The sequence below is a fragment of the Epinephelus moara genome, chromosome 21 (assembly GCF_006386435.1).
Source record: "Epinephelus moara isolate mb chromosome 21, YSFRI_EMoa_1.0, whole genome shotgun sequence".
Lineage (NCBI taxonomy): Eukaryota > Metazoa > Chordata > Actinopteri > Perciformes > Serranidae > Epinephelus > Epinephelus moara.
The window spans coordinates 16053933-16078557 of NC_065526.1; the positions used below are offsets into that span (position 1 = coordinate 16053933).

Genomic DNA, 24625 nt, shown 5'->3' on the forward strand with positions numbered 1-24625 from the left:
TTAAACATCAGTTTTTTCACTTATGAAGCAAATCAATCATTGTTAAAACAAATGACCAACATCTCCATGCTGTCTAGATGCAATATGTGTATTTTCAGATTTTTGTTTCGATAACTGAATTTTTTACAGGGGTTTGAAATCTGCTTTTCCATGCATGGACGGCAGCTAAACCTGCACGTCTGGCTTAGTCAATTTGTGAAGCTACACATGAATTGTCACTGACTAATTAGCTCGGTGAGATAGAAATTGATTCTTAGTCTCAGAGGTTGTGAGTTCAAGCCTCAGCTGATGAAAAAGGCAGGTTGTGTTGTTAAATTCCTAAATGGCTTCCAATTCTTCTGCTTGTTGCTCAGAATTGCCTAAAAATGCCCGGACCTGACCCATTGCTGCGCAGCAGCTATAATTTCTCCTTTTTTCTTCTTAACAACTGTTTACACTCAGGAATCGTACAACAATAAACACAAAATAATCTGGTAACTTGAAGTAATACATTCAGCAAAGTAAAACATTATAAAGGTGAAAAGTCTATGTGTCACTCACGTCAGTCCTCTCCTTGTCCTGCCTGGCATGTTTGGAGGGAGAAAGAGAGTCACAGGCACGAAGGTGGGAGTTTTATAATCTAGTGGGCACTGAAAGTCTGATGCAGGTGGGGTGGAGACTTGTGATTTAACATAGACTCTCCGATATTAACTCCATCACCCAGACTATGTAATTGCGAAATGTTGAAACTTTGCTTTTGACCTTAAAGAAAATAATGTCCTACCTGCCTATGTCAGCTACCACCAGGAGCATTTACTGGTCCATTGTGGTGCAGTGCCTTCTGGTAGTTGTAGGTTTTCTACATCTTGAGCAAATGCAAATGCCTCAGCCCTTTGTCTCTGTTTTCTCTGGTCATTTAGCATCAATTTCAAAAGTACTGGCGCTTTTCTCCTGCTTAGACAGCACAGTTTTATGCAAAGATCTTTCCAGCAGTGAAATACTTCTTTAATATGAGTATCTGCCCGTGCAGGAGGTGTGGGGTTACCAGCCCTGTCTGTGGAAGATGATCCTGGTGGGTGTAGGTGCTGTGTGCTCTGGGGGTCTCCTGCTGCTCCTACTCTACTGGCTGCCTGAGTGGGGCGTCAAGGGCACCTGCACACACACCTCGCTGAGGGAGGCACACACACTGCTGCTTAGGACCAGGGTAGGAGAACAGCAGAAATTGCTTTCTTTTTTCTATCCAGTGGATTTGTATTGCAATTTTTTCTAGTTTGCTGTTTTCATATGAAAAATATATGATGCAGGAGACACGTGTAAATTCATCATCTGTAAAGTAGGAAATCGCTGTATTCCCCTGCTAAAACAAACACAAATTAGATTTACTGTACCTCTATATGTGTATGAATCTATTTCTCCATCACAGGCTTTTGAGCTCCCTCTGCTGCTGATCATAAATCATCCTGACACATGTTACATTCTTTGGCACACACACACACACTGAATTACACTGCAAATGATGAATTCAGTGTCATCTCACAGCCAAGGGAAAATGCACTTCTTTATATCATTAAACAGGATGAGTTCAGGCAGTGGTTTCGAGCCAAAGTACATGTGATGTCGGCGCCGGGGAAGAAACCCTTTGACAGCTTGGATCTGCAGTCCACGGCTCAGCCGCCAAATGGAGACCAGGGCATCAGTGCTGCGCACAAGGAGCATCATGGGAAATTTGCCCAGAGACAGCCCGCTCAGGTACATCAGAGGAAAACTGCTTCTTATTTGTCATCATTTGTTGCTCGGCTATATTCTAGATTTATATTCTATTATAAATCACTTTTTGAGTAATTGATTGGTTTTTAAGATATTTAAGTCTGGAGTCTACACTTTTAACTGGCTGGTTTAATCTGTATAGTTGTTACACAGTCGATATCTGACCTTCTCTCTCCTCTCTCTTAGATTCTCTACTTCACCCACCACAGCACCAAATACTACTGGAACGATGTCATACAGAACTTTGAATTTTATAAGTAAGAGTCCCACTAAAAAACATTGTGTTTGTATTTAGAAATAGTTTATTATCTCTTTGCTTAATAAACTAGGGATGCATGATATTTAATTTTTCTCTGATATCTGATACTTTCCGATATTCTACATTTTTTACTCACTTTGGCAAGTTGCAGACGCCGATACCTATATATGCACATATTTTTCCACTTAGTCCAAGTCTCTACAATAGTGGGATTTACATTATTGTTATGGCTACTCTTATCATGATGGCCCCACTGGCAGATGCAGACATAGAATACAGTGCTTTTCAAAACTGCGTACATTTTACTGAGCAAACCAGAAAACGAATTTAATTTAGATTACATGTAAAACATGTCTTATTTTGCTGTGGCTGGAGGAATTATGTTTTTCTGTCTGTCCGTATGTTGATCCGTCCCTCTGTCCCGTTCTCGTGAATGCGATATCTCGGTAACACCTGGTGGGAATTTCATTACACCTGGCGCAAATATCCACTTGCTTTTTTTTTTTCCAAACAAGGTATTTTTATTGGTAATTCAATAAAGATGTACAGAGTATTATAAACAAATGAAGAATTAGTAAGGACAAAAAGATAACCCCGCCCACCCATCAACCCAGGAACAAACAGAGAAAGCCAGACCAGTCAAAGGAAAACTAATAGACAAGAAAGTAAGAAAAAAATGAAAATAAAAAATTATAAAAAAAATGTATAAAAAATAAATAAATATGTAGATATGTAAAAAAGGGAAAAATTCCGACAAATTAATCAACTTGTATGAGATAAGTAGTGGGGTATAGCATGTTTCATTACAATTTTTCAGCTTCTATATTTGCCACAAAAATTAAAAATTGTTTCCAGGTGCAGGTGATCCTTTAATTAAACAACAGATTTTCTCCAGTTGTAAATGATACATAAGATCCTTGATCCAGTGTCCATATGTTGGAGATGAAGAGTCCTTCTGTTTTCAAAAACGTGTTTTTGGCCATACCTCAAGAATTAATAAGCTTATTATGACAACATTTCACACAAATGTCTCATAGGATATTTTGATGAAGTGATGACATAATGTCAATGATCATAATGTTCTACAACAATGCTTTTCTGACCATTATTCAACATCATAACTCAGGAACAGAAGAGGAGACATTTGGTCAGATACTGAATTGGTGACACTAATCTTGGGTGTCCACTTTGAAACTGTGCTGATTGTATAGATCTTCTGTGCTACTGGGGGGAAGATGTGAGTTAGTTAGCCAAAAAATACATTCAATTCAATTCAATTCAATTCAATTCAATTCAATTCAATTCAAATAAACACAAGAAGTTTGTGCTCTAGAGAAAGGCTCAGCACTCAGTGAATAACCTCCTAAGCCCTATGATAAGATATTATGGCAAGGCTTAACTATACAGACCAGTGAGCAGTGATAACTAACGTGTTTGGGGTCATCAGGTGGGAACCTCCTTTCACCAGTGTTTCGTCTAGTTGGTCCCATGACACCTCCAGGAGGTTAGACAGTGATCTCTGGCGTCCCAGAGACACTCCCATAATGCCAGGTCTCACTGCTCCCTGCACCAACCCAACAACCTCCTTTACCTTACTTACACAGGGCTTTCTCAGCCCAAACAGCACTGCCACCTTCAACAAACCCAGGCTCCGTTCACGCAAGCTCCAGGTAGAGACAGTGCTGATACTACCTTTCCTAGCACATTCAATTTTTCAGTTCAATTATTATTATTTTAAAGTTTCATTACCTATATTATATGTGTCCGGACAGATGTAGATGTAAAGATGGGCATTTTCAAATCAAAATTTCATTAACAGGCTTAGACAAAGCTCTCCTCCAGGAGACAGTCCTGCCAAAAGTCACAACCAGGACAAATGTGACCTGTTTCAACTCAGTGAAGGTGCACAATTAAAGCGTCATTCACATGTTCATTTCAGGCTGATGGCAGTTTTTATTTTAAAGCCTTTATCAGCAGATGCCGATGACATGCTGATATTTTCGTGCATCCCTAAAATAAACTAAATCATTTGCATGTACATCTGTTGCTCTGCACAGTAGAAATGAATGTGTGCAACTTTTCTAGAGGCTTGGAGGATGTGAAGGTGAGCTGTGCAAGCATCCACTCTGAACACAGCTCTGGGCTTTCTAAAACACTGCAGGACTACAGGTACATACACATATTTCATGTTTCCTACAGACTGGTCTCTCATCTCATTTACTAATATAGAAAAAAGTTGACAGTGGAGGGAACATCAGAACATGTACTTCCTCCACAGGCATGTGATCATATTAAACTTACAAATTCCTTCTCTCATCAGGAGGTTGTTTTTCGGGGAGAATGAGATTGCTGTAAGAGTGCCGTCTCTATTCAAGCTCCTCATAAAGGAAGTGAGTTTAGAGCTCTTTGAGTAATATCACATCTGGCACTTCTTTGAGCAAACTAACAGCATCACTGTTAATCTTGTATGTCTCTGTCTCCATCAGGTTTTGAATCCTTTCTACATCTTCCAGCTCTTCAGTGTCATTCTGTGGAGCGCGGAAGACTACTACTATTACGCTTCAGCCATAGTGTTCATGTCTGTGATTTCAATAGCTACCTCACTGTATACCATTAAAAAGGTGAGTCATGCAGTTATAGCACAACCTAATAATCTTAATAATCTTTCCAGAGATGTCTGCTCTCAGCATCCTGTCCATTTGTGTGTTTCCAGAAGTATGTTTCCCACTTTTTTTGATGCACTGTCTCTCTTATTCCAGCAATATGTGATGCTGCACGACATGGTGGCAGCACACAGCGTGGTCCGTGTTTCAGTGTGCAGAGGAAATAAAGGCATGTTTTACTTTGTCTTTACTACTGTCACAGACCTGTCCGTCATCATTCAGGAGTGACTGATGTTGATGATGTTATAGTGTTTAACTTTTTTAATGTTGTGTATAATACATATTATTTTTCTGCTATTCTGTAATACATGAATCACATTATTGATGTCTCACAGTTTCCTTTCTTCTTAATGTTGTTTCTAGATATTGAGCAGGCCATGTCAACAGATCTTGTGCCCGGTGATGTCATCATTATTCCAGCAAATGGGATGATCATGCCCTGTGACGCCGTGCTCATCCACGGGGCCTGCATCGTGAATGAGAGCATGCTGACAGGTCATATTAAATATTATGTGAATATTATATTCTGCCCACACTGTACTATTGACCAATGCTCATAACTGATATAGCCAGCCAATGTGTCTTTGTACTTCCACTGCTGCTACTAGTAATAATTACTGCATGACCTGATATAGCCAGCATCACAAATAATGATCCAACACATGTCCCAAACCTGATATTTTTTTGCTCATATTTGGCTCAGATTATTATTAGTTTTTTTCATATCAGTGTGAACAGCACAAACGACATGAAATCTAATCCTTTTAATTCTGATTTGGGACTCTGTGATATGTGGTCCTAGATAAGAAACAAGTCTGATATTTTGCAATGCGACCTCAGGTCTGAGCAGTCATATAGGAATAAATGTGACTTTGGAAAGTCTTGTGGAGAGGCCCTGACAGATGTAGTTAAAAGTACCCTCTGACTTCCTGAATTTTCGGATTAAATCTGCTTCAGCGAAGCTATTCACATCAAGATCCCACCACACACACATGGACCACACATCCACACACACCCCTGTACAGAAGTTGCTCCACAAAAAGTCATGATTAAAAATTTAGCTCTCTTTCTCCACATCCTTGTAATCATCTGCTCAGGAGTTCACTGTCTTTCACCTTATATAAATGTATAGATGAGACCATAAACTCAGACTTTAGTGGCCTGGATGTTTACTTCTGTACGACAGTGTGCTGCATGTGACATCTTATGAATATGAATAGAGCATCAGTTCTTCACACAGAATAAAACAAAACTGTAAAACTCATTAAAGTGAGCAAAAGAAAGCATTTCGATACATCCCATGAGAACTTTCTTGGTTTGGTGTAACATTTCGTTTGATTAATTTTATTTATGGTTGTACAACTCTACTGCTGTTGTTTTGTTTGAGGTGTGGTTTTCAGTGGAATTTTGGCGTCCATCCATCTTCAGGAGAGAGCGTGCCAGTTACCAAGACAAGTCTGCCCAGTTCAGGCGAAGACGCGGCTGGGAGCTATGATGTTGAGGAGCACAAGAGACACACTCTGTTCTGTGGAACCCGCGTCATCCAGACCCGCTTCTACGCTGGAGAACTTGTGGAGGCTGTTGTGGTCCGAACAGGTGACAGAGAAGAGAAACAGCTTGCAGCCTTGGTGTTGTGATGATTTAGGTGTAGGGCACAGACTGACCCCCCTCGAGCTGCACATACTCAGATACTACAAGTGATGACAAGAAAATAATCCAATGCCATGTGTTCCCACAGGCTTCAGTACAGAGAAAGGCCAACTCGTGCGCTCCATCCTCCATCCTAAACCCACAGACTTCAAGCTGTACCGAGATGCTTACCTGTTCTTGTTGTGTCTGGTGGGCGTGGCAGGGATCGGCTTCATCTACACTATCGTCCTCAGCATCATGAACAAGGTGTCTCTTTTTTTCTGGGTCATGAAAGGAGAAGCTCAGATTTGATGTATTAAGGATTAGGGCTGCCCCCGACTAAGAATTTTCCTAGTCGTCATTTAGGGCCATTAGTCGATTAGTCGCCCACTAAGTGACCAATGAAATCTTGCCGACTAATGACCTTTCTGGTCGACTAATGTTTGGTCGACTATAAGGGGGCGGCCCTACTAAATATGCAGCTTCTCCAAGAGCCTTTAGGATTCTGTCATCCTCTAGAAATGCTCTTGTATGTCAGTTACTGATGGGTCCTCCTCGATCTCATCCAGGTTCCAGCTAAAACAATCATCATTGAATCTCTGGACATCATCACCATCACTGTGCCCCCAGCCCTACCCGCAGCCATGACAGCTGGTATTGTGTACGCGCAGCGTCGTCTGAAGCGCGTCGGCATCTTTTGCATCAGTCCTCAGAGGATCAACATGTGTGGTCAGCTGAACCTGGTTTGCTTTGACAAGGTAAGCCTAACCTCAGTTTGCATTTCTTGCAATGTGATTTTTTGTTAAGAATTCAGAGAATGCAGGTTGTATGGTGGAATCTAGCAGTGGTGTGCATGTTCACACTTCACAAGAGCAAACTCAAAGTTCAGTTTACACAGATTAAAATGAACTAGCTTAGATCCAAGTCTTCCCTTTTTTTAAAAAAAAAAATAAAACAAAATCTTGTGATCATCTTTCAGTCATCCCAAGACTGATCAGATGCTTCAACTGGATGTGTGGTTTCAAATTAAATGTCAATGTGGCTGACGTTGGGACTTCAGCGGGCACAATTGAGAAGCATAAAATGAGAGGTTGTTGGAAACTGTAACTTCCTGAGTCCTCCAAATATCCACATGAATTAGCTTCAGCAGTAAAAGTGTTGTGTTGGCATGCCAGATGCCATAAAACCAGCTTCATATCGAGAGTAAATAATGCCTGTGTTTAAGTTTATAAGCTGGAACTGAACCTAAGGAACGAAAGCCCCAACGAAGACCTGCAACGATTTAATGATTAAGCCACTACAGTAGAGCTTTTTAATATTTCCTTCCTTGTTTTTTATATCTTTTCTGAATGCCTGGATTACCTTCCTGTCAAGCACATTCAATAAGCGCTCTCTTGTAGTGTGTCCGTGCACAACACTGGATTTCAGGTCTGTGTTCACCAGCTATCGTTTCTCTGAGCCTGACTCAGAGTACATGAAAATTAGTAATGAGGCATCCAAACCCACTTCCACTTCATGCAAGAAGAGAATGACTTCATAGCTATATGACCTTTAAAACCACAAATTAAAATGACTCATGATGTCTTGAGGCAGTGCTGTAACTTTGTCCAGTGAGGCCATTTGGCCGAAACACAAAGCATCATGCTTTTAAATATGTTAATGCGATGGTATTGATTCACTTGGTGCTATAGTTGGAGCTATAATTCTGTGCAAGTTACTGTGGCTTTGAAATATCTTGTTAAAAAAGCTTCCTATAGCTTGATATATTTCTTTCATTATATCACATCTTGTGAGCACTGAGCTGAGTTACTGTTAGTGCAAAAAGAACAATCAGAGTAGAGCTAGCACGGTTTATTGATTAGCTGATCGAGAGATAATTAACTGGGAACAATTTTGGCAACGGAATAATAGTTTAAGTCACTTTTTATGTGAAATGTGAATATTTCATAGGTCTCTTGCTCGTCTGTAACATCTATCCATCCATTTTTGTAACCGCTTATCCTGTTAGGGGTCACGGGGGGCTGGAGCCTATCCCAGCTGACATTGGGTGAGAGGCGCGGTACACCCTGGACAGGTCACCAGACTATCACAGGGCTGACACACAGAGACAGACAACCATTCACACTCACATTCACACCTACGGACAATTTAGAGTCACAAATTAACCTGCATGTCTTTGGACTGTGGGAGGAAGCCGGAGTACCTGAAGAAAACCCACGCTGACACGGGGAGAACATGCAAACTCTGCACAGAAGGACTCCCTCCTGGGATCGAACCAGGAACCCTCTTGCTGTGAGACGACAGTGCCGCAACAATGAAACAGCACCATAGAGCAGTTCACCAAACATTCTTATACTCCTCCAGGCAAACATCACACCTACTTTTCCATGTGTGTGTGTGATTTCCTGCCATTTTCCCGGAACTTGTTTCCCCATCACAGTGTTTGCCAGGTCACTCTGCTCTTCGCCTTCACCCCAGAGTCTTAACTGTCAGACATTTCTAGACCTTTCTGCCACCACACTATTCATTAATCTTACTCTCGTATATGACGTAAGGGACATGATTTCTGAAGCCATTTTTTTGTTTTCTGCTTCATTGCTGTAATACGCAGTGTCTTTAACAAGCATTTATCATTTTCATTTTAACATTAATTTGAATGTTATTTGGTTTACCTCTGAGAAGTTTGGGGTATTAAAATTTATTTCCTGCTCTGAGGTGTGATGATGATGATTGTTACAGTCCAGGTTGGTGCTTTGTTAACTGTAAATGTTTTGTTTTCCCTCAGACTGGTACCCTGACTGAAGATGGTTTGGACCTGTGGGGTGTTCAGAGAGCTGAAGATGGCAGGTAATCCTCTTTGCATTAGTTTCCTGAGAGAAACCGCAAACTAGACGAAAAGCTAAAATTTCGAGGATGTGACTGGCAGATGTTGTTGTAGGGCTCTTAAATTGTTAATAGCAAATCCTGCTGTTTTATCCCCCTCAGTATTCTGAAACGTAACCTCAGATCCTCAGGTGGGGACTCTCTGGCTGTTCAAAGGTCAAACACATTTTTATAGACTCGCTTTTATGTGATGCCGTCTCTTTCTATTGTCATCTTGTTATTACTTTTATCGTTTTTTTATTGCTGTTGTTCTTTTATAAGTAATTTTGTCTTGCTCCAGTTTAGCTTTCTGTCATATTGCCCCCTGAGTTTCCTGCTTTCTTTGTCAAGACACTTAGTAAACTCTGTTTTTAAAGGTGCTTTAGAGTGTAGATAAAGTTATTATTAGAGTCAATTAGAGGTCAAGACCTGAGGTTGGGCAATTTGACAATATATCAGCGAGACAATATAAATGTATCAGTCATCAGAGACTTTGGCATTATGTTTATGCTGTCGTAACAATATCTTTAACAACTCTGGTTAAGTTTGGTCAATGTGGGAAGTTAATCAGTGAGCAGAACTGCTTTATGGCAGAGTTGGATTTTTATGTGATTTTTGTGTGAATGTGATGATTTGTTAGATATTTACTTTGCTAGATCCGCCAAAAACAGATATTCTTGTCCAGTTATTTTGTCTATAAACCATTTCGCAGTTGATTTTCAGAAAATGTGCGCAAATTTATACACATTAGTGATCTAAAAGAAGTCTGTGTCTGTAAAATGACAGATAAATGGCAGATCATTTTTTTGTATTAGTTTCTGTTGTTGCAATACTAATTTTGGCCACAAGAGGCTATAGCGCACCACTGCCCCATGTTCTAGATAGGACCAAAAAAAAACCGTTTTTCACCAGTTTTCACTGATAAAAAAGTAGTTTAGACACATTCTCCTGGTAAAACATTGCCTGGAAACATTTTAGATTAGACTTAGAAAATGGATCACCATAATATTTTTGTCTCACTTGCCTCTCAGTGCTTCTGTAGAAAGTCCACACATGACTATATATCCAATTCAGCATCAGCCACTTACTATGGTACCAATATGTAGCACAGGTAGGTGGATCTGCCTGCTTGGCATCATTGCCTGGCACACCTCCGATGGTGCCTTTGCGCCAGCTGCAGGGTCATCAGCCGGGAGCCACCCTTCACTGATGTTTTGCTCCATTAATCCCGGAACATCTCTGGGTGGTGGAGCAGCGATAGGGACGTCTCCCTACCGCTCCCTGCAGCTGGCCCTAAGATCCCTGTTTCCCTCACAATTTGTCCTTCCTGCGAAGCCAGAGCCAGAAGCTCCCCTGCTCTGCCTCCTCGGCAATGTCCCTGATGGCCCTCTTCAGCTTGGCACCTCTAATGCCCAAGGACTTAAAGAGGCGCTGAGCTGATACTCCTGTGTAGCCTCAACTCCCAACCTTCACTGGGAATGTGAACGCCCTCCACCCAGCTTGTGAGCATGCAGCTGCCAGCTCTGCATACTTGTCCTTCTTCCTCTCAAAGGCAGCCTCCATTCCATCCTCCCACGGGATGGTCAACTCGATCACGAAGACTGTCTTGGTGAGGGAAGACCAGATGACGATGTCAGGTCGCAAGGAGGTTGGGGCGATCTCCTGAGGGAACCTAAGCAGCTGGTTGAGGTCAGCCATTAGGTTCCACTCCACTCCAGGAGTCATGAGGGACCAAGCCCTAGCGGTGTTGGACAGGCCCTGGTCTCCCTGTCTAACAAAATTGATGCGTCTCTTTGAAGGTACTGTGCTGTCCTTATTCACCTCAAGCCTGCGTGCTTCCAGGATCTCAGCGATCTTTCGGAGGACCCGGTCATGGCGCCATCTATACCGGCCCTGCGTTAACATGTCTGCCCAGGTGACGGATCGCTTTATCACCGCCTCCCAGGTTGTCCACCTCCCTTGCTGACGCTGGCCAACTGCCTTGATCTTGTAGGACTCCTCCATCCTCACCACCTCAGAGATTACCAGGTTCTGTCTCTCCTTCACATTGGCTCTGGACCACATCTTGGCCGTGGGACCCCAGCCAAGACCAGTCCTGCCTGGTTGCAAGACTCCCATAATCTCCTGGTGCTTTAATCGGCTAATGGCTTGATCCACTGTTTGCACTGTGTCCCACTTACATCCTGTTCGAACCTGAGCCCTGGCGTTTCTAACGGTTGGATCGGGTGAGTCTCTGAGTTGGAACACGAGTCTCACCTTCTCCTGTTTGTAGCCCAGGCTGATGGTTTTCAGTTGTAGCGTGAGCATGTTTTTGCCAAACAGTGCCACGTTGGACAGGCACCGTGGAAGGCCAAGCCATTTGCGGATGAAATTGTTAGCTTTGGCATCAATCCGCGTTGCTGCTGAAGCTGGCCACATCACCCATTGGTAGAGGGTGTGCTGGTAACACCAGACCTTGAATTTTCTTGGAAGGTCGCTCTGGTTGATCTTCCTCAGGCCATCCACCAGCTGGGATGTCACCGTGGCAACCATGTGCCTGTCGGATAGATCAGCTGTGTAGAGCCTGCCAAGGCTTCGGACTGGATGTTCTGCCACTAGAGGGATCTTCTCGCCATTTACCAGGAAGGAGATGTTGTCATTCCTGACCCCCTTCCAGATTGAGAGACTGCGGGACTTGGCTGGTTTGATTCTTAACCGGGCCCAGGTAAGCAGTTGCTCAAGCCTTTTCAGGAGCCTGGTAAGTGCATGCAGCTGTCTGAAGAAGCATGGTGATGTCATCCATATAGCTGCGCAGGGCTGGGAGTCGCTGCCCTGACTGTGCTTTGACTCCACGAGCTACCCCATAACTGTGTATGACTTTCTTCTTCTCTTACAGCTTTTCTCCCCCTGAGTCTGATGCAGCTAACGAAACCCTGGTGAACACTGTGTTTGTGGCCTGCATGGCTACCTGCCACTCACTCACCAAGATAGAGGGCGAGCTCTCCGGAGACCCTTTAGATCTCAAAATGTTCAACGCGACAGGCTGGGTAAGCAAAGACTTTTAATGTTTACACCTGGCGTACTTTGCAGGGCTCGACAGTGCGAGCGTTTCACTTGCTAAAAATAGGTGTGTGCGAACTGTAAAAAATATTTAGGGGCACATGTGCGCATAAAAAAAACAGCCGAAGCAGCCTATATTTTTGTCAATAAAAAAATATGATAATCTAACCAACCCTCTTCCCCATGTGAGACGGTTATGGGTGGTTTTCCAAGCCACTCTCGGCACAATGAATATAAGTCCCACTGTCAGCAGCATGGAAATAAGTCAATGTGTGGAGGAGACGAGGGACCGAGAAAAGCGGCGGACCTCCGGGGAAGCCTGCTCCATTCTCCCCGCAGTTAGGGACCGTTCGCCACGGTACCGCTGCTGGGCAGGGTGGAAATAATCCTGCAGAGTTTCAGAGGACCTGGAGAATGTTTTAGGATAGTAATAACATTATATAAGATAATCATATTGCAAAGATAATATATATAAGATAATAACATTAAAGACAAAATTAAATTGCAATACTTTTTCAAAACTTGATGATTTTACCTTTCTGTACATTTTGTATACAAATTCATTAAATAATTTTGCTTGTAAATGTCTATTTGCATCACGTTTATTGCGGAAAACACATTATTTGATCAGTTTACATTGTGCTCTAAAGTTCTTTGTGCGCTCCTTACTTTTTCAACTTAGGAGCACATGTGCTCCTTGGGAAAAAAGTTAGCGTCAAGCCCTGCTTTGTCACTGCAGCAACACACTTGTTGCCTTGGCAGAACAAATTCTTCTTGGCTAAAATGGTTAAAGTCTGGTGCCATGGATACGCCAGCATGAACAGCAGAAAATGCCTCTTCCTTTCAGGAGGAAGCTGGGGCTAAGGTTGATTTTTTTGTCACACCAGTAAAACTTTACATGATCTAATTTTTGTTTAGATCCTAGAGGAGCCCATGGAGAAAGAGACTGCGCTCCACAATCCCATAATGCCCACAGTTGTGCGACCTCCAAAGCACTTCTTCCCTGAAGCCAATCAGAACAATCCACTAACTCAGAACATGGTACAGTAACTCTCCTCATCATTATTGTGTGATCAGTATATTTGTTTTTGGCTGTAAAGAAATATATTTTTAAGTTTTTGCATGATCTCAGAATTATTATATCATTAAAACCTTCTTTATTTCCATTTTTATTTCTTTCATGAAAAGATAAAAAAAATGATGTTAATAATGCAAAGTAAACATTTCTCTCGGGGTTCAGTGGTGTTGAAAGCATGGTTAAACAGCATCACAACAGCTGTTCCAGCGAGCCGCAATGACTGATGGGTAATATTGCTTGTCAACTTCCTGTGAACTGATGAATGATTGTTCAGTTCTTCCCTACATAGTTCACAGTTCCCTTTGAACTGACCATTGTGTCCTGTCTACGGTTTGGACTCTTACTTAACAGGGCTGATTTCCCTGTGCAGTCCACTCTGCAGGGAACTACCAGGCCATGGGAATGCACTTTTGTTTTTTCTTAGTTGGGAGCAGCGACCTCCTGGAGTCTCCGCTGGTTGCCTGGCAACCTTAAAGTTATGAAATACTCCAGGTGCTGGTTTCCAGATTCTGTTATTGTTTTATAGAGCCAGGTTAGCTGTTTCCCTTTTTTCTCCAGCCTTTATGCCTAGATAAGCTAACCATCCTCAAAAACTATCCTCTCATCTGAGACTCGACAAGAAAGAAAAAGAGTGTATTTTTTAAAATGTTGAAACATTCTTCAAAACCTGAAGTGAAACAACAACTGATCTGAAGTTTTTTTTACGCTGCAACGTGTGTCTTTTGCTCCTCAGTCCTGTGAGATTGGTATCATGCGTCAGTTCCCCTTCTCCTCAGCCCTGCAGAGGATGAGTGTGGTGGGCAGGAGGCTGGGGGAGAAACACATGAACGCTTTCTTGAAAGGAGCACCGGAGGTTGTGGCCAGCCTCTGCAAACAGCACACAGGTCTGACACTTCTCCTGTGGGTTAAAGGTTGTGGGTGGACAATAAATCTTAAAAAATCTTTCAGTGTCTTTAGGTACAGCGTCTTTATCTCTGTCCTGTTCATTAAACAAATACCACACTCTTCTAAAAAAGGCCAGACTGACACAGCTCTGTCCCTCTCTTCAGTCCCACAGAACTTCACAGAGACTCTGGAGACCTACACTAGGCAGGGCTTCAGGGTTATTGCCCTGGCACATCGACAGCTGGAGTCCAAACTCTCCTGGCACAAAGTCCAGAACCTCAGCAGGTACTCCCTCCCTCCATAGATAACACTGTACACGCAGTTACTGACAGAGACTCTCAAATACTGCAGCTTTCAAAAATCAGCCTGTATTTTCCCATATAGATGTCTGTAGGACTTCACTCCACTGATAGCTGGACAAACACGGATCAAATGACATCATGTCCAAATATTTACAGTGCTGCTACAGAAGCAGAAAATGTTCCAGTTCTCTAAAACATGAGCCATGGTGTCAGTTATCTCATAATCAAACTGCAAGATGTTTGCTTGGCTCATAGTTTTGCACGCACAGCAACATCATAGAAGAAGTACTGATAGTTTTTCGACCAACATGAGCCTCAACCTATCAGAATGCAACACAACCACAAGATATGGTGCAATCTGAGTTAAAGGGCTTAACTGCAATCGGGAAATTGGCCCAATATTAATTAAGTGTTTGGTTATCTTGCTAGATCAAAGGGACAGGTTAGATCTTTTTAAGAGGGTTATCTACAGTAAAATGGCGGTCAACATGCCCCAGTTTTGAAGCACTGTACTGATGTGGGCGGGGCTGCAGCAATATGTGCATAACCCACTTAAAAAAAATCAGTATCACTTTAAATGTACGCTAAGTTTTTACTGCCTTACCTTGACATAGACAACCCTTTCCCACAAGGAAGCTATTAACAACTTCACTTCCTCATCTGTGCTCGAGTCAAAGCCACCAGACTCCATTGGCAAAAACATTAAATTTAGCTCACTGAATACGGGAGCTGCTGGTCTACTGCTGCCTAGATCCAAGTTATTCCTTTAACAAGCTCACATGACCAATTGATTGTTTGTGGATGGTTCTACAGTCTTTCAGATAAATGTAGGGAATATTTAACTTCTGTAGAAGCAGACAAGAAAGGTTAGCTGTCAAAAAAAAATATTCTTTGATTCAATAAAGTGAATTTTGTACGATAGTAGTAACAAATAAAAGGAGTCTATGATGATAAAATGTCTGATTTGTTGCATTTAGGGACCTGATAGAAACCAACATGGAGTTCCTCGGTTTGATCATCATGCAGAACAAAATAAAAGAGGAGACTGCCGGGGTTTTACAGGAGCTACACCAAGCTAACATCCGCACTTTGATGGTCACGGGTAAATCACTTTAATGATGTATTCCACATGTTTTAATGTGTCATCATTGCAGTGTCTCCTGGTAAAGAATACAGTCGTGAATTTCAACTTTCTTGCTCTTTCATTCTCTGTTAGGTGACAACATGTTGACGGCGATATCGGTGGCTCGGGATTGCGGGATGGTCCACTCACATGAGAGGGTCATTATTGCAGATGCGGCGCCTCCTAAGGATTCCCACCCTGCTAGTATCACATGGCATTACACTGAAAACCCTGCTCAGACCGACAAGGACAGTCAGGTGAGACAGAAAGCCTGAGAGCTACTGAGTGATAAATAAATCAGTGTTACAAAGACAATAGGTGGTCTGCTTGTATTTTCTATCAGGGGTAGAGACTTTGTCAGCCTGGGAAAGCTGCCACATACTGCTTCAAAAACAATTTTAGCTAATCATGATAGGCTGTGGGGGGTTTGGATGCCTCTGCCCCAGGGACAGCTGTGGCCCGGCCACTATGTTTTCGGGTTGTTCATCTTTTCGTCCCGTTCTCATGAGCGTGATATCTCAGGAATGCCTTTAGAGAATTTCTTCAATTTTGGCACACACGTCCACTTGGATTCAAGAATGATTTGATTAGATTTTGACAAAAATCTTTGTCAAAGGTTAAATGACAAGGACATTGTGACATCACAAGACATGTTTTTGGCCATAACTCAAAAATTCATTTGCTAATTATGATAGAATTTCACCCAAATGTCTAATATAATAAAATGATGTGATGACATTTTAAATCCAAGAGGTCAACTTCGCATTGCCATCAAAATGTTCTGCTAAGAACACTTTCCTGGCCATAATTCAGTGTCATAACTTTTAGGGATGGAAATCAAGAACCGGTTCCAAATTGTACAACCAACAGAATCGCATGCCTCCGAGCTTATCTATTAGTTTTATCGATGCCGGCATGTTTTTCTTATAGTTTCACATTGTAAAACAACAACTCAAACTCATCAGCTCCACGGCTGGAAAGAAGAGGGGGTCATGTTGTTATATCATTGTTATATCATCTTGTTATATCATTTACAATATAATGTTGATTATCAGGCTCAGTCTGACTTTTTCCACCACTTGAGTTCATTTTTAGTAGCTCTTGTATTTATCTTACTTCTATTTTTATTCTATTAGGCACTGGTTTTTGTTTTTGCTCCTTAAACACTTTATATCTTGTACATTTTTAATATTTTATATTGACACTTAATAAGCTGGTCTTTTTAAAAACCAGTGTGTGACCCTGACCCAGGGAACCCACTGGTTGTTCTGGTTGTTGCTAGTTTGTGAATGTTAAGTTGTGTTACTGTAATTTGAAGCATTTTTTGGCACAAGAATTTCCTTCGGTATAAATACATTTTTATTAAATTGGATTGAACTGAAGTGAATGAGGAGAAGGTTAAAACAAGAGTAGAAACATCTTTCCCATCCAACATGAGCTTAAATTAAGTAATGAGTTAAGTTAATTAAGTTAAGTTAAAATAAGTTAAGTAATTAGTAATTAGCAGCATGCTCGTTACCGAGGGTAAATATCTTGTGTTATCATGATATTAGGGCCATGCAGGCAGGCTTAGCAGATTTTTTCTTTGACTAAGGTTTGGACAGACATGAATGTAAACTGTAACTTGACTGATGGGTGGAGGCATAAAACCATGAGGCGGTTATTTGTTGTGTCCTCCACATTTAATCTTCACTTGTGTTCCTGTGGTTGATTAATAAAATGCTCCCAATCCTGCTTAACCACTCTTCTGCTTTATACAACTTTGGACCTGCATTTTGATGCATCACTTTGCATTTGTTTGTGCCTCAAGTTATAATAGAGTTCTGAACAAGCTAAAGTAAAGGAATGAACACTGCAGGAAAAACACAAGGCATGCATTATTGCTTTTACACACACTTGTATGATAACCCATTTACACATGTGTCAGTCAGATAAGAGCAGAGAGAGGTGTCCGATTAAATCTTCAAAAAAGTCGTGCAGGATAAGTTGGTAGTTTTCTGGTGCTCTAGTGATATTGATTGATCCTTTCTCCTTCAGACTGTGGAGATAAACCTGGAGGACGGGTTATATGACAAGCACATGACTCAGCAGGAGCAGACCTATCACTTTGCTGTGAGTGGCAGAGCCTTCGCTGTTATCACCGAGCACTTCCCTCAACTCGTCCAAAAGGTACAGGCTCATCTTCACACACATAAACATCTACATATTCAGAATAATATTAAGTTTGCATAAAGTTTAAAGCTATTTTATGGATAAATAGGTGCAGTTTAAGTTCCAGTAATACTAAGCTGGCATCATGTTGTTGGATGTTGCTGTAATTCCTTGTCTCTCCACACGGGGGTGCTGCAGCTCGTGCTGAGAGCCACAGTGTTTGCCCGCATGGCTCCAGACCAGAAGACTCAGCTGGTGGAGGTGCTGCAGGGCATCGAGTGAGTCTCTCATTTGATTAAATCTGATGATGAACTTAATTTAAATCTGTGGGAGATCACCTGATTATACAGTTTCATCATTGTCAAATAATTTCACTCACTTTGTTTTCCTTCCAGCTACACTGTCGGGATGTGTGGTGACGGTGCAAATGACTGTGGAGTAAGTGTTGGGTTATTTTTAATTAATGTGCACAAACATAACATAACAGCACACTTAATCCCATCTCATATTAGACTGATGTCGCCTTTGTAAAATACTCTTACATGGCAGTATCTGATTGGTTCTCAGGAATAAATACAAAAATAAATACATGTAACACAGAGGTGAAAGAGCTCAAATCCTTCACTAAAAATTCTGTTATTGTCACATTTGAAAAATAGTCAACTATCCAACAATCAAGTAAAATTTTGTGAGTGTTGAAATATTGGATACATTAAATTTAATAGCTGGTTTATAAGACTAATGCACATATTGTTGGGTAATTAAAATGCTAAGAAAATATGATTGTAATGAGTTTATTATACATAATGTGTTGCAGGTAACTTTATTGCTCTGAGTTTTTAGCATCTGAAACACAGAGCGTATTGAATATCATTTTATTTACATTCAAAACTTCTGTTGAGGTTTTTGAATGAAGGTTTGAATAATTGTCATCATATTTTATGACATCATCAGCTTAAAAAAATCCTTGAATAAAATCCTCAGTTCAAATAAAGAGATTAATCTGATTAACTAAGTTTTTTTTTTTTTTCAATAACCTTTTTGGGTGTGAGGGTATTTTCAGACTCCGACGATTTTGGTACACCCTGATGTTCGTGTCAGTTTGAACAAATGTAAGCAGCATATTCAAAGTCACATGACTTTTTGTGTTCGGCACAAGTTCGGCTACAATAATATCCATGTATCAGGCTTTGTATTTCATGATTGTATTTTTTAAAAGAAATAACAGGTAAACAAACCAATTGTAAAACGTAGTTTCAGTGCAGTGATAGAATGTGTAAAACATATTACCTTACCTATTGTGACAAAACATTTTGGTCCCTTGAGGTGATTCTGTTAAATTGATTTTCTTTAATGAATAAATGTTATTTATGATGACTGCTAGACCGTCCTGTTACTACAAGTGCGTGTCTCCCTTTGTGCGTTGGAACAGAAATCTGGATTGAAACAGAATGTTTAAGCACATTAAAACATGTAGTGATTTTTAAAAATGATTACATCTATTGTTTTTTTTTAATAAATTTTGACTTCTGGACTTAACAACACTCTGGAGTTATTGGAAATGTTTGGATCACATGAGCTGGAAACAATTCTACGCAGCCCACACTGGAATCTAAGTCTACAAATAGTATAATACTTATAATATAATTTCAATGATATTAGTGTGGGTTGAAATACCAGATTTAAACACAATGAATAGACATGCAGAACAAAAAAATAGCTGATTATAAATTTTGAATCAAGCTTTCTCAATATTTAGTAGAGCCCTACAAAAATGTAAAATATTTCCACCTAAAATATAGAAGAAGAAAAAAATCTAGTTACTGAAATAAACATGTAGCACACCAGTTCATACTAACTGAGTGCTCTCTCTGTTTCAGGCTTTGAAGAGAGCTCACAGTGGGATCTCGCTGTCTGAGCTGGAGGCTTCTGTTGCTTCACCCTTCACCTCCTCCACCTCCAACATCTCCTGCGTCCCCAACCTCATCAGGTAGCACCTCACTCCTGAACAGAGAATCATCCAGAACAGAGAATTTAACATTTCAGATTTGTTACAAATTGTTTAAACCTTCTTCACATCAGTTCTGTCTGTCACCACCAGGGGCGTACTGATCATTTTAAAGGTTTTCTACTGAGCTCTCTGATTATCTCTGATTTTCTTGTCCTCCATAGGGAGGGCCGAGCTGCCCTCATCACATCATTCTGCGTGTTCAAGTTCATGGCTCTGTACAGCATCATCCAGTACCTCAGTGTCACCCTGCTGTACTCGGTAAACACCCTGCTGTCTCTCAGTGTTACACTTCACAGTTCAGTCCCAATATTTTTCTTTTAACACTTGGTGAGAAACAACATTGTCTTATTTGATTTACCTTGAATAAAACTCTTTAAAAGGGAAAAGAAAAATATTTTAGTGTAACAGTTTATTTTTTACCTTTGAGAATTGTTTTATTTGAGCTTAATCAAAAACACAATGGACATAATTCATGGTGTTTTATTAATGTCCTTGGTGTTTTAAACTTCATGAGGCAAAGCAATATGTTTTTGATATATTATTTAAGGTCTTGCATTTGTTAGCTTGCCTCAGAGTTACAAACACTGGTACGGTTCCTACACGACATACAGAGTGCTCATGAGTAGGAAAAGGGAAGTATGGTAAAATACATGAAGTGTGACGTAATGTGATCACACTGATTTACATTTGGGCTGAAGTCAGTGAGTCTTATAGACTGAGACATTGTTGATCCATTCATCTGTTTCTGTGTGACTGTTAATTTTCAACTTCTCTGATATTGTAGATTCTCAGCAATTTGGGAGACTTCCAGTTCCTCTTCATCGACATCGCCATCATTCTCATCATCGCCTTCACAAGTGAGCAGCACTAAGAGTGAAATGCTTTTAATCAGTGGTTGAGTTTGAAATCAAATATGATAACTCACAGTAATAAAGGAACACTTCACCCACAAATTGATAATTTGTATTTTGATTACTCAAACCGTGTTACGTTAAATTTGTGAAGAAAACATTGTTTTTCTTGTGTACCTCTATGGTAAATGAAGAATCCAAACATGGAGAAAATTCTTGATGAATTGGAGTGAAAAGTTTAGCAGAAGCAAAACATCCGTTTATAAACTCTCACAAAACTCGTGCAGTATAATCCAAGTCTTATTTATCCTGTCGGATGCTTAGCACTTCCAAACAGACAGCCCCTTCTAGCAGGGATCTAAATGGAAACTTACCTACGCTCTCCTCGAAGCCAGACTCCACTGACAAAAACAGAAACTTTCCATTGCTGATCAAGGAAGCTGCTAGTCTAACGCTGCCTTGATCTGTAGTTTCTTTGTTTTGTTGTGTGACTTTACTACATTTTCGTTAAAACCTTACTATCTGAAACACTTCTGCATTCGAGTAGCTCGCCTGGGCAGTCTTGAAGTGTTTTAAATGATAAAGTTTTAGTCGAAATTCATGTGTCTGAGCGTACGGCTGGATAAATGAGACCTGGATTACACTGCAGAAGTTGTGCGAGAGCTTGTAAAAAAAATTTCTTATATATAAGTAGTATTGCAGCTTCCAAATAAGATCAAAACTAAGACTAACCAAATAGGCAGTGGTTAAAGACTGTAACCCTGTGGCGTCTTCCATTCTCCACACTCACTTCAGCACACTCGCCTTTCATTAAAGGTTTCTGAGATGCCAGGTCAGGTGGTGTATCAGAGTGACTCAAAAATTAATAGGAAACTAGGACTTCCTTTGACTCCAATTAATTTTTCTCAGTTTTTGGATTCTTCGTTTACCACTGAAACATGCAAGAAAAAGTCTTCTTCACAAATTCAACGTAACACGGGCTGACTAAGTGACAAGCAAATTATCATTTTTTTGGTAATGTATTCCATTAACTCACAGTAACTTCTGTTTTCAGTGAGTCTGAACCCTGCGTGGAAGGAACTGGTGTGGCGCCGCCCTCCGTCCAGTCTGATCTCTGGCCCGCTGCTCTGCTCAGTTCTGACCCAGATCCTCACCTGCCTGGTCTTCCAGGTTCTGGCTTTCCTCTTAGTACGACAGCAGAGCTGGTATGAGATATGGACGCCTCAGTCAGAGTGAGTAACACGTCTGAAATGAGCTCCTGCTAAATGAGTGATCAGTAAATCACTGGTTGGTAAATATATGTAAATGCCACTGCAGACAGTCTTTTGTCTCGGCTTGCGCTCCAGCTTTGTCCCTGCTGATCTCTGTAAAATCTGTTGTTTGTCCCTCCAATTAGTTTAAAAATACAACTCTTAGTTTTATACTGCCAATTATCTGTCTGGAAATTTGTAGCTGTATTCAGTAACACATTTTATATAACGTAAGCTGGTCAGTAGACAAAAAGACGGGAAAAGAAAGTAGTACGTAGTGCGAAAAATTGTGGCATATTTTTCTATCTTTTGTGTTGTTTTCATGAACACAGAACTTTTCAGAGGTTTGCATTAACTGTCTGCTTCCCTCCTCTCTTCCCCTGTAGTGCCTGTAACGTGTCCAGCTCCAGTCCCTCTCACAGCGTGAATGTAACCACCCCCCACGACCACAAAAACATCAGGAACTATGAGAACACCACCCTCTTCTATGTTTCCTCCTTTCAGTACTTGGCTGTGGCCATCGTTTTCTCCAAAGGGAAGCCCTTCAGACAACCGAGCTACAAGAACTGTAAGACTCGTTAAGTCCTGTTGGAGTGATGATGCGTATGAAGAAAGATTATTGTCAGCACAGACTGAGTTTAAATTTGCCAGGCACATTATTTATTGTGCCTATAAAAATTAATATAATGAGATATAGAAAACTGATAGATAAGCAAATAAAATTCCTCGAGACGTTTTTTCTAAACTGTAATTTTCCAAATCAGTTTTCCAAATTATAATTCATTTTCCTAAATGCATCAGTTTCTTTTTCTAAATCTCTTCAGTATGAGTATGACATTCAAACGTAACATAACAATCTCTGCTGTGCTGGCAATAATCACCTCATATACAGTGATGAGGAAGTATCAGATCTTGAGTACAATAATATTAAAATTATTACAGTGTTAAAATACTCATTACAAGTAAAAGAACTGCATTCAAAATCTTAGGTAAGTAAAAGTACAAGTATAAGTATAAGCACCTGAATATACTTAAAAAAAAACAAAAAGTAAAAGTACTCTATATCTGGATGTCTGCAGGTCCTTAAAAAGTCTTAAATATTAGGCCTTAAAAGTCATTTAATAGCCTAAATTTGAATTTGTGAGGTTTTAATTGGCACGAACATTTAATGTAATTTAATTTATCCATCTTTTAATTTCTTTGTGTTAAAATGAGTCAAGCTCATGTAAGTGAAAGCCCACAATTCTGATGATACAAATCTTTTTACTTTATACTTGCACTGATCTGTTGGCAAAATGTAGATTAACCTAACTCACCCTAATAACCAAATTCCTATATAAAACCTACACGACTACTTATATACTACTCACCTTTAAACTTACCTGCAATATTTAAATAAGAAAAAGATTATTTGTCCAAAAATGTGTTTTAAATTTGGTTAAAAATTATCTTGTAAAGGTCTTAAAAAGCATTAAATCAAAATGTCTGATGCCTATAGACACATAATTTTGCAGAATGGTCCATTTTAGAATTATATGTATTATTTTATTGAATTATAAAAATTGATGCATTCATGTCTTCATCACTTTAATGTTGCAGCAGGTAAAGGTGGGGCTAATTTAAATTAATCTATAAACTGCTGGGTGGCTTAACTGTAATGATATATTGATATAACCTGTTTGCAATTTTTGATTTTTGCAATAAAATGTAAATAAATTAAGTAACTAAAGCTTTAAAATAAATATAGTGGAGTGAAACGTGCAATATTTGGCTCTGAGAAGTCGTAGCAGTATAAAGTAGCATAAGATGGAAAAACTCAAGTACTTTAAAATTATACTTCAGTAGTACTTGAGTAAATGTACTTCATTACATTCCACCACTGCCCATATATATGTTATGTCTTTGCAAGTTGAAAATAACCATTTAATCTGGTGTCACTGAATTCTGTGGTTTAATTTTATCAGGGCCGTTCATGCTGTCCTGCATCGGCCTGTATACTTTCCTCCTCTTCATCATGCTGTATCCTGTTCCTGCCATAGACAGCTTCCTGGAGGTAAACTTTATTTTTATAATTTTTTTTTACATTTGTTGTTGCACTGGCTGCTCTAAAAGGAAAAAAACAAATGTCCTGGCTGTAGATTAAAAAAGTAGAAACATGAAAGCAGAGTAGAGGTGTAACACTGGCTGAGAAGCTGCATGAAGTTGATGGAGTGTGTTTGTGCGTGTGTGTGTTGCATTGCATTGAGTGCTCTCATCCTGCTGCTCTGCCTCCACCCAGATCGTGTGTGTTCCCCATGACTGGCGCGTTACACTGGTCATCATTGTCATAGTGAATGCGGCTGTGTCTTTCATGCTGGAGGTACGCTTTAGAGACATCAAGCTCTCTGTGTCTGATCTCTCCCTTTTTTTTCAATTAGAAAACTGTGATTTGCATGCAGTGATTTCCCCCCCCCCGCGCTGAATCGGTGCTCAGTAGTGCATCACTGCAACACTGCCTAATGAATGAAATCAATGAATCATGTTTTTTAAGTTTCATTTTGAGTTATTTCTCTGTGCATTTCTGTGGCTTTAACCCAGTCTTCATGACCAGTTTCCTCTCCTCCTCTTCACGCTGAAATCTCCCGTAGATTTTGATCCTTGACATCATCTTGTGGAGGCTAGTTTTCAGATGCAATCAGGGGGTAAATCGCCCCACAGAACCGCCCTCTGCTGACACGCCTCAGGTTGGGATGCTTTTGAGTTTATGACAGGCTTCACTTTATGGAAAGCACTTCTA

At 40.4% G+C, this 24625-nt stretch overlaps 1 protein-coding gene across 3 annotated transcripts in view; it reads left to right on the forward strand.

Annotated features, from left to right (window-relative positions):
* LOC126382722 (polyamine-transporting ATPase 13A3-like) overlaps nucleotides 1–24625 on the forward strand; it is a 38224-nt gene that overhangs the window by 8130 nt on the left and 5469 nt on the right. The window contains exons 3-31 of one of the 3 annotated variants that reach the window (XM_050032769.1): nucleotides 1010–1183; nucleotides 1555–1728; nucleotides 1933–2003; nucleotides 4091–4174; nucleotides 4326–4395; nucleotides 4492–4626; nucleotides 4765–4837; nucleotides 5032–5163; nucleotides 6097–6264; nucleotides 6407–6564; nucleotides 6867–7055; nucleotides 9083–9144; nucleotides 12035–12185; nucleotides 13117–13239; nucleotides 14010–14160; nucleotides 14326–14446; nucleotides 15441–15565; nucleotides 15680–15843; nucleotides 17624–17755; nucleotides 17936–18015; nucleotides 18133–18175; nucleotides 19618–19727; nucleotides 19910–20006; nucleotides 20533–20605; nucleotides 21654–21831; nucleotides 22236–22417; nucleotides 23814–23902; nucleotides 24128–24208; nucleotides 24477–24572. In XM_050032769.1, coding sequence (XP_049888726.1) covers nucleotides 1010–1183; nucleotides 1555–1728; nucleotides 1933–2003; nucleotides 4091–4174; nucleotides 4326–4395; nucleotides 4492–4626; nucleotides 4765–4837; nucleotides 5032–5163; nucleotides 6097–6264; nucleotides 6407–6564; nucleotides 6867–7055; nucleotides 9083–9144; nucleotides 12035–12185; nucleotides 13117–13239; nucleotides 14010–14160; nucleotides 14326–14446; nucleotides 15441–15565; nucleotides 15680–15843; nucleotides 17624–17755; nucleotides 17936–18015; nucleotides 18133–18175; nucleotides 19618–19727; nucleotides 19910–20006; nucleotides 20533–20605; nucleotides 21654–21831; nucleotides 22236–22417; nucleotides 23814–23902; nucleotides 24128–24208; nucleotides 24477–24572 — 3486 coding nt within the window. Of the gene's footprint in view, nucleotides 1–1009; nucleotides 1184–1554; nucleotides 1729–1932; nucleotides 2004–4090; nucleotides 4175–4325; nucleotides 4396–4491; nucleotides 4627–4764; nucleotides 4838–5031; nucleotides 5164–6096; nucleotides 6265–6406; nucleotides 6565–6866; nucleotides 7056–9082; nucleotides 9145–12034; nucleotides 12186–13116; nucleotides 13240–14009; nucleotides 14161–14325; nucleotides 14447–15440; nucleotides 15566–15679; nucleotides 15844–17623; nucleotides 17756–17935; nucleotides 18016–18132; nucleotides 18176–19617; nucleotides 19728–19909; nucleotides 20007–20532; nucleotides 20606–21653; nucleotides 21832–22235; nucleotides 22418–23813; nucleotides 23903–24127; nucleotides 24209–24476; nucleotides 24573–24625 lie in introns of those variants that run through there. The other 2 variants (XM_050032771.1, XM_050032770.1) reach the window with 2 other exon arrangements.